Source organism: Anneissia japonica, unplaced genomic scaffold (assembly GCF_011630105.1).
Source record: "Anneissia japonica isolate Jap-2015-1 unplaced genomic scaffold, ASM1163010v1 scaffold288196_len149068_cov176, whole genome shotgun sequence".
Taxonomy (NCBI): Eukaryota; Metazoa; Echinodermata; class Crinoidea; order Comatulida; family Comatulidae; genus Anneissia; species Anneissia japonica.
The window spans coordinates 18,189-28,815 of NW_022712618.1; the positions used below are offsets into that span (position 1 = coordinate 18,189).

At 37.4% G+C, this 10,627-nt stretch overlaps 1 protein-coding gene across 1 annotated transcript in view; it reads left to right on the forward strand.

Moving 5' to 3' along the window:
- Positions 1-8,095: 8,095 nt before the first annotated feature.
- Positions 8,096-10,627, forward strand: part of LOC117107958 (retinitis pigmentosa 1-like 1 protein) — a 7,078-nt gene continuing 4,546 nt past the window's right edge. Inside the window, exons 1-2 of the mRNA XM_033249769.1 lie at positions 8,096-8,187; positions 10,427-10,493. Coding sequence (XP_033105660.1) covers positions 10,427-10,493 — 67 coding nt within the window. The 5' untranslated portion in view covers positions 8,096-8,187. The remainder of the gene's footprint in view (positions 8,188-10,426; positions 10,494-10,627) is intronic.

Below are 10,627 nucleotides of genomic sequence, written 5' to 3' on the forward strand. Positions count from 1 at the left end.
GGTATTAGTGTTTTGCATAATCCCGGAGACTCGTGTGATACACAGTACTAAACTGGCATGGAAATTTCATGATGACGATAAGAATGATGATTCTATCAACCTGTAATGGATCTTTCCGCAAAACCCGCTCCTTGGATATTGTTGTAGTTATAAATACGTAAGCCTGTGTAAGTACGTATTTATGGGGCATGCGCCTACTTCTCCTGGCTATTAAATAATACATTTTGATTTGTCAGTTGTTAAGTTTGATGGATACCCCCAGAGAGGTCCAATGGCGAGCGTAGGTCTACTTGCTGCTGGACTTAAAAATAGAAGAAACATAATCGTCTGACCTCCTGTATCTGGTTGTAGGCTTCACAGGACTTGAATGTTGATGATTTGGCAGTTTTAATCATTTTAAAAATATGTAATTACAAGTTTTAACGAATTTTTTTTATACTATTTATGGGATATAGATAGAATTTCAATATCATCGTTTGTATTTTAGCGCTTACTATTGTTATACCGTGAATTGTAATAAAGATGTGCTTGTAGACAAATGTAATAAAATATTCAAAATTAAAGATAAAAGTATTATTAACTTTCTCTAAGAACACACAAAATGTTCGTCGGATGTCGATTGTTTTGGTAACCGTGGCGTATCTCGCCTCCAGTCGTTTCCCACCGTAATTGAAAATGTTCAAAAAAAAAAGAAGAAAGAAAATCACGCTTTAAGTAGTTAAAAAACACCATAGTTTGAGAGCCAGCACCCCTCACCGAATCCCTACTTCACCTACGCACATTGATTGTTGCGTGCTTCAAATACTAGTGTTGTATGTGCATGACGTAAAGTAAACGAAAGCCTCAGAGGCCCTTGGTTAAGGCGTCTGCATAGACAGCAGAAGGTCCCAAGCTCCAATCCAGGCTGGGCAAATTTTGTTCGCACTCGCAGATTCCTCTTCTTTACCGTTTAAAATTTATATATATTATAAAGCATTACCGCAAGAGGATTTAGAGGTCTCGTCTTGTTTAAGAAGAGTGCGTATACATTGATCTCCGTTTATAACGTGTGTGCTTTAAATGCTAGTGTTGGGTTGGCATGCCGTAGGGTGCGAAATAAATTGCTTCCAATCGGATTTGAACTTCCAAAGTCTCAATGGCCCAGTTGGTTGGCGTCTGCATAGACAGTAGAAAATTCCGAGTTCGCATCCAGGTTGGGGCATTTGTTTTCGCACTCGCAGATTTCTCTTCTTTCCAGTTTAAAATTTATATAGGCCTATGCCATCATGTCTTTCATTCGAACACTGTAATTTCTTTTCTTTGATGATTTATATATAATTTAACAGTGTTTATAAATCACTTAGAAGTGTTCCAAAATTAAATTTTTAAATACTTATCAGTTTGGTTTGGTAAGGCTCCAATTGATAGTGGGAATAAAGCCTGGAAGTTTTTCAAAGAAAAATACGGTACCTTCGCGACGTGCATATTGCTCCAGTGAATCGTCCGCCGGTTGAGGTACTTTTTATATAGGCCTAAGTCAAGAATATTATTCATGGCAAATGCTATCGCAGCATGAAAAAAAAAATGAATCTAACCATTCGTTGCAATAAGAGTATTATTTTACATTTATTTTAAATCCAAAAATTACTGTAAATCATAAGATGTTTGCAGTTACTGCCGAGGATAATGATCATCATATGACATTATTATTACGTACCGGTACTGGTATATTAGGATGTACGGTACCATACCAAACAGGTCTATTATCACTAGACTGTTTAACAAGTTTGGTTGAGCAATCAGTACCGTTAAGTGTTATTTTCTACTTTATTACCTACAGTACTCGACTACAGAGATAATAGTCGAGGCCTACAACTCCCTCCCAGCTCCGGGCCCTGGTCAAGGCTTACACTCACCAGTGCATAGTCCTAGGCCTCAGTGGCGGCTCTAGGATATATTTTCTGGGTGGGGGGGCTAAGTTGTCCGACAGGGGGACTTGAGCTCGTAGGCTCGAGCTGGGAGAAGGGGTTGAGAGGGGGTTCAGGCTCCCAAATGAGATTATTTAAAAGTTATCAACCTCTGGATGGCCGAAAATGGCACTTTCGGACTGTGACAGACATGTGTTGGCTTGGTGTGGGCTTATTTTTATGGTCTGACTGCCCGACGAGCTCTGTCCGGCGGAGGGATTGACCTGTCCGTTGGGGGATTGACCTGTCCGGTGGGGGACTTAAGCCCCCTGCCCCTGCTGGCGCCGCCGCTGCTAGGCCTATACCTGTATGTAGCCTATCGTACACTAGCGGCATTCCAGAGCCTAAATAAAATGCACTGAGATTGCCAAAGTAATTATAGATCACTAGGCCCTTTAATAAAAAACATAGGCCTAATGCCTTACTTTACCTTGGGTCGCTGTCTAAAAAAACATCATAACTTTCCCAATATACTGTGTTCAATGAGCGCATTGTGGTTTACGATGTGGATGTTTACAAATAGTATCCACTATATGTCAATCGACCAGTAATAGTTGGAGTAGCCGATTTGGTCTATCGATAATAGTAATGGTATTTACCTAACTTACCTATGCAAAGGATAAGCGCAATAGTTGTTGGTACACTTTTGTTTTTGTATAAGAACACATTTTATAAGAACACTAAGGCTGAAATTGCTTAAAAGTAAGACCAAATTGAGGCTGAGGTAAAATGTCAAATGAGGTTTTTATTTTTTTTAATAGGAAAACCAACAAATCGTATCTGTACCTTGATAGCAGTAGAAGTACCCTCTATAATACAGTAGGACAGATTCAGAGATGTCCGAAAGGGGGGTCGAAAGTGGGAAACGAAAATGGGGGCGATCGAGATAAGACCACCCAGGCGGTCATGTGCTATGTCCCCGCAAAATTGTTTTCGAGATGACTAAAAATAACCTCTGAGGCGTTTTGGGCGATCTTTTTTTCTTTTCTGTCCCTTTTTTTTGTTTGACTTTCCAAAGGTGGGGGGGGGGGGTGTACCTCCCTAAATCCACCCCTATGTACAGTAACTGCTGTACAAATAATAATTTTTTATCTTTGAAAAGTGTGTAAAATAAGAACAAAATAAGAACATTTTGAGCCTGAAATTGGCAAAAACAATAACACTGAGCCTCGATTAAATTTTACTGGTTCTTTTTTAAATAGTGTAATGGCGAGAAAAATATTGTTTTGTTCTATAATTATTTTAATTTCAGTAACTCATGTGTGAATATGTTGTTCTACACATAGGTTACTTTTACACAATATTAATTTAACAGTTTAAAGCTTAAATCAACACAGACGGGACGGGGTATTTCAAATGAGTGTATAATCATAGATGACCTATGTTCATACCTCGTCATGTGTGTGGTAGATGATGCTGTGAATCAGACGATCTAACTGACGACTGATAAAATTGATACCATAATCCAAACGTTTTGGTCATAGGGCGGGGGTAATAAACTTCCACATTATAACCCCCTCTTGTGTCAGAAATATGAAATGCCAATTACTTAACTTCACTTATCATCCAATTCGACCACTAAGGGCGCTAACTCACAAGTTAATGATCTTGAATTTTGTGACGGTAGGATCGGTGTCACACTCTTCAATTTTGGCGGGCACCTTTTGGATTACGTTAAAAAAGTTGAAACCACTTTAGTTATATTGTCGCCTGCTTCGCAATTATTGTGATTTCTAACGGTTCTAACTGGTACCGGATTATTTTCAATACGGTATTTCGGAAGCAGCAGTTAACCAAAACCTACAAATCAGTCGGTAAGTAGGCCTACAGTGTCTGTCTGTGATTCGAGCAAGCATATTTGTGCACCCGTGGCTGAAACAGAACGCTTCGAAGCCATAGGTGTTCCAGTAAAGTAATTCGTCCCAGACGTCAGAATTTCGTTAAAAATAATTTTAGGACATAATCCATATAATCAATGTTGTAGACTAAAATCATTAATTTTTTATTCCACAGTTATGGATGGTTTCATCGCCTTAAATTCCGCACTGGCTTTCACTTTTTCAATTGATCCCTGGCGTTAAAAAAAAATCATGAGAGAATTGGCATGCTTCTTGGTCCAGCGTATTGTTTTACATTTCTAGTAGGCAACAATTAATTACAATTACAGGTCTTATATATAACAATGTCTATTACTTATTCAATAGTAGTTTAGGGCTTATATTTAATAAGAGTCCGGTGTTATATTATTTTAGTTATCTCAAATAATAGCCAGTGCATGTGAATGAGGAAAATGTTCCAATCAATGCCTGACTAAGCCTATATCTTGTTTATATTTATCGCGAAATATATTTATGCAATGAAGAAATACCTGTAATTACTAATAGTACTAACATTAATATTTCTCCATGGACTATGTTGATCGATATTGTTTAAAGTAATCGTTCAGGGTATATATAGAGCGCATATGCCTGATTGAAATGCTGTAATAGATGTATAAATATCAATGTCTGTGTCAGGAAAATATCATATCATAGGAGTAATGTTTTGCCGTATACCTGACGTGTTTCGTACCGAATAGTACCCAGTAGGCCTACGTTCAATCAATACATGCGGAAAAAAAACTCGCAAGTGATTCGAGTGGGAATCAAACCCACAACCTCCAGGTAACTTGTCTGGTGTTATATACACTAGACCACCGAGCTTGCGTTTGGTGACTCGGTGTTGAATCCGATCTCCAAATGTTCGTATCTATAAAACGCTAAAATTAAGGTGTACAAGTAGGATACGTCAATACATCACTAATATTGAGTTGGTTTTATTATTATGATACGGTACCCAGCTTTGTGAACGACATTCAATTGACCAAAATTCACCAGGCGTTGTTTGGGACATTGCTATTAAGTAGTTCAAAAAGGAAATCAGTAGGGAGAGAGAAACTTTAATATTGCAAGAAAATTCACCGCAGCCGCAGTGTATGCTCTATTTATAGAACCGAAGGTCACGGTCATTTAGGCCTCAATGATGTGACCGATTATGCCTACCCCATACACAAACTACAACTCACGAAAGTTCACAATATGTAGGCCTACAAGTTGCCATACTGATACATAATCATCTTACAAACAAGCGTCTGGTTGATAAGAGGACTTTGTTTACCTCTGAATACGTACAATAATAATCTTGATAGGCTAATATACAAACTACATCATCTATTTCGAATCTCATGTGGTCTGTTTAACTCCGAAGGACAATTGCAATCGGGTCATTCCATGTCAAATCAACCAGAGGTCCCCAGGTGACCCCCTCAGATTTTAATGAAATTTGGTCAGAATGATGATATGTTGTTCATATGAACACATGCAAAATTTGAAAGTCATACTCCATGTCGTTTTTGAGATATGGCCGTTTGAAATTTGCTGGACTTTTTACGCACTCGCGAATCGCGAAAAGTGACATTTTGAATAATTTCGGATTTCAGAATGCCATATTTCGGCCTACGGACAAGACAAAGAGTTCAAAGTTGGTATTCTGACTTACTTTTTGCCAAATTTTATGAATCTGCACTCAGATTTAAAGTATCATCTTCAGATTTCAAGTTATGATTGCCTAAAGTAGGGTCCAGAATGAGCGATTAAGTTTTTTTTTCAAGTTTTGGGGTCACCCTGAATGAAAACTAGGGGTAACATGGGCTCCATTCTACTTGAATATAATCTATGGTCACAGGACTACATCCAGAAGTAATAACAATCCCATTAAAGCTTTAAATCAGAAAATACAGAGTCCCAAAATGGGCCCCAGCCAGAAAAATCCTTTAAATGGCTCGACGTTCGTGACCCTGGATGACCCGGCGATCAGTTGAAATAATTTTTGAAACTCTAACCTGTCGAAGATAGGTATCATAGTAATATGTACACAAAATTTCAGCTTTGCTACTCAACTCCTTCAAGGTAATGTGACAGGGTTTAAATGTGGCATTTCTGCAGTCATAATATGGCAATATAAAGTGATGAATGCAATAATTAAACAATTTGACATTAATATTGCATACACCAATGGTAACTATTTTTTATTTTAAACATGGGTCTTTAAAGTAAATTGTTATAAACCATACATCATGCCACACATACCAAGATAAACATTGTTTATTAATTGTTACACTGGACATTGTCAATTCAATTGATGTCACGGTTATCTCACAGGCCCGTAGCCAGCATGCTTCAAGGGGGGGTTCTGGGCGTGGGGTCCAGAGGCCCGCCAAAGGGCCCCAGGTGGGGTTAAGGGGGAGGGGCTAAGCCCCTGTGGGGGCTGGGGGCGAAGCCCCCGAAGCCAGAGCATTTATACGATTTTAAAGGCATGTACATGTCATTTAAATGCATGTTCATGTATATTTAAATACTTCTTACACAATTTTAAAAATAAGATACGAAGACTACTTTTTCCAATACAGGATTTAGAACGTAAATGTTTATTGTGAAACAAACTTTTTTTTTTTAATTAAAAAGCAATGCTTAACATTTTAATGCTACTATGTCATTTTATCTCTAAAAATATAACTGGGATAAAATTAGCAATACCCACCACTAGGTGACTGTTCAAAACACAGACCTTGCACATTATGATATATTGAGAAAAAATAATAAATATATTATTATGAATAATGTCAGTTAATTCTGACGAAACGTGAAAACATTACCAAGTGTATTTCCTTGCTAGCCTAGGCCCTGGCCTATGCTAGCTCGATTACAAAATAAATAATAAAATCGTTCGCAATATAGGCCTCATAGGCTACGACCCTACCCTACCTAGCAACGCTAGACCTAGGGCCTAGGCCTAGCCCGAAAAAGTACACCGATCCCGCCGCCAGGCAGTATCATAATGAGCATGTGGTGAAAACAAGGGTGAATTTTCTAACTTCTTAAATTCCGTGATTTCTTCGTTGCTGGCCTTGAAGCAAAAAAATCGGTTATCCTTTCTCGGCGCTTCATCCTCTTCCTAGGCTATTTTTGGCGTGTCGCATGTCCTCGATCCCAGAGAAATGAAAAATGTCGAGCTCCCAAACTTTTGTGATGACGTCGTGCCAAAGTAAATAAACTACGGAGCACGCGATTGGTCAAATAGCTTAGGCAACAAACCTCTCATTAATATTCATTTTGAAGTCTTGCTGGTTACGTCATTCAGCTGGCTGCAGCTTTGTTTTGATGGCTGCAGGTTGTTTTGATTTCTACGATCGGACTACGAACGATAGCGACAAATAAACAGTGCCAAAATGCTCCTATTTTGTAATAAATTGCACTATTTTGGAAACGGGGGATCGTTTTCTGGTTAAGAGGGTTCGCTGGCAAAAGGGGGGTTCGCTGAAAAGGGGGGGTTCGCCCGAACCCCAAAAACCCCCCCTGGCTACGGGCCTGGTAGTTTCACACTTACAGTGAAATTAAGTGGCGTTTATTTGAGTACATACGTATCCATTTTACTCCATTTTACACCTCCCTTATCAACAATAAACTCCCAGGGGTAATAAACGCCCGGAACGTTTATTCGAATAATAGTATGCCTATTATTACCCATTGGTTTAATAAAAATAGTGAATTTCTATACCATATGTGAGGTTAGAGAATAGGCTTATTAAACACAAAGTTATTTTTATATAACTCTGTCAAGAAAAATATACATTGTGAGAACATTCATATTTTCAGATTCAAATTATGTATTTGTTTTCGTGTTAAAATGTGTCTCTAAAAATATTCAATTTTATCGGCTTTTGATACTTATAGACTGTGTGATTGAGGGAATTACAATAGGCCATTGTGGTGTGTATGATTAATATCTTATAGATATAATACTATTAGTAGGCATATGACTCGGTTGAAATATACTTTCGAAATGAATCAACTGAGAGTTAGGAAAATAACAAAAAAAAACCCTATAATATATTGCAATCAATAATAATTATAAAAGATTAAATTTCCACACAAAATGTAGAGTTATGTGCAAAATATTCAATAAAAGAGAACATGACTAATAAAGCTGTTATTGCTGTTATGGGTGAGGGGTTGATCCCCGTCACGGAAAATTTCAAGTCTTATATGGGCATTGAGTGGGTTATCCAGGGCAGCATTATTCATTCTCTCTTGCTGAATTTGAAGGACAATAATTCTGAATAAAAAGGGCCGATTTCCTCTATATCTACTTACTATTCTCTTATCTGCCTTGATCTCTGGATCTTCATTTTGCACTGGAAACAGTAAGTATTGATTGCCTATTTTGTATATATATATATATATATATATATGTATATATATATATATATATATATATATATATATATAGTATAAGAGACAGTTATATATCAGAGCTTGCTTGGGATTGTATGCCTTCTTCACTTCACCCATCCCGATCAAGAATTGCATTTGGTGGGTCAGGACTGGACATAGGCCTATACGAGAGACAATTCTCTATTCTTTACAAAGTGTTTGCTGCGCTCTTTAACGTCCCACGAAAATGGTACCCGATTTATAATTTAGCAGTGATTGAAATTAGATCAGAGACCTAAAAGTATTTCCACGGTTTATCTGAAAAGCAAGGGCAGCAATTGGAACCAAAGGAACAATATCCAATTTTTTCATTTCATTTCTTTAGGCACGAGCGCAAAGAATATGCCAATAAGTGAACTTAATCACTATCCTACGTGACATAGCCATTAAACGACAGGGGATCATTAAATGGACCAGTACACCGGGGTAACCCCCTACTCTTCTTGAAGGGGATGTACTGGGTACTGTAAAGTGCACACGAGCCAAATGCGTACGGTACACTGGGCAGTCCTTATCCGGAAAGACTTGTTCCACGACCGGAACAATCAAATCGCAAAAATACAAATTGATTCTCCTAAGGCCTATAAAAGAACAGAAATATTGTGTTTATCTGGCTTGGCTCGACTATTTTTTTTTTTTTTTTGTGATTTTTGATTTATTTTTTATACTACTTTATACACCGAATTACTCCCTAAATACGACGTCACAGAATTATTGACTCTTCGGTGTTGGTTTTGGCAATTTTTAGTGGTTGCCACATTACATGTATTAGTAATCATTCATAGACTCATCTGAATATATTGAGTTTAATTTGTGTTCACAATTAGAACACAAGGAGTTACGCCAGATGACAGCATACGGCTCATCACCTCACAGGCAGATTGATAAGGCCACCAATTAGGCACTGCCTTTAATCATTAGGAATGATTTTAAATATGTTAACTCGTGTCAGATTGTACAAACATAGCAATGTTAAGATTAAAATGTTAAGCAGGTCACTCAGTGCATCGTACGACCGTCGTACGAATAATCCAACTCCGCTTAGAGGGCCTTTGGTTAGGGACTAAAAAGAAAAACAAAAGAGATGTAATTGGTGACATAATTACTTAATATAAAATGTAAAAAAGAATGAGAAAAAAGACTGAAATAAATGGGGTTTAACCCCACGAAAGAGAGAAAACTCCGCAACCTGTGAGTGTTAAACGACGCGACGATGGCAGTCTAAACGGATCAGTTACGTGCGCGTCGTAGTGATGCGTTCTCCATGGAATCGAGTCGGCCGGCGATCGTTAGATGAGATTTACTTATATCTTGAATCAGTGTTTGAATCACCCTACCGCTCGTACGAAATTCAAGATTCAAGATTAATCTATTGGCATGCCAATTCAACACTAATTGCTAATTTTGTGTGTTTTAATATGAAAGAACTATGGTCTAATAATGTACCGTACACTGTCAAAACGGCGTGAAAGATTTAAACGCAAAGCTGCACCTAATGCTGTCCTGTCTTTGGTGACATGTTTAATTACTAAACGTGTTTAGGTCTGACCTTATGCCTGTAGGGTTCTGACGTCTTAAGCATTAAAAGTGCTTAGGTATTTAACATCATTATGTCAAATATCTAAGCAAATTTAATTAAACAAAACACGTCAAAATCCTAAGCACATTAATTTATGTCTAAATACCTCCCTGGTAGGCATCTTGTACAGGGACATGTTCCCTTTTTAGCCTACAAGAACTCATTACCTTTTGAATGAAATAAAATTATGAATCATGAATTATAACTTTAGATTTTAAACGTGTCAATAAAAACAGGACATTGCGTGGAGCTTTGTGTTTAAATCCTCCACGCTGTCTTTACAGTGTACGTTTGCTTCCGCTGCCCGGAACGTGCACTAGGCTTGAAGTCAGTTGTGCAAGTAGAAAATCTTTTCATCTTAAAGCGTTATTCTACTATTTTAGGATATTCTCGTATTTCCTTAGAGGTGTACTGCCTTTTTATTATATTATATAATTATATATATATATATATATATATGTATATATGTATATATATACACATATATATATATAACTAGGCATATTCATATTCAATAAAATTATATTATAATTAAATGACTAACTTCTATGTGAAAACGAAATGACTTCTACACAGTTATTGTTTTATAGATGAGACTTTACGTTGTAGTGCTTGGGCTCATAGTCCTTACTATGGCTGTCGATGCCGCCAAGAAAAGTAAGTACCGTTGCACGATACAGTGGTAGTTACTATGCAACTATATACACTCTGGTTCTGTATTTGTAGCTGCTTATTTACGTTTACATTTTAGATGTTGCTTATCAAATTGGTATCTCTACCCAGATTTAGTC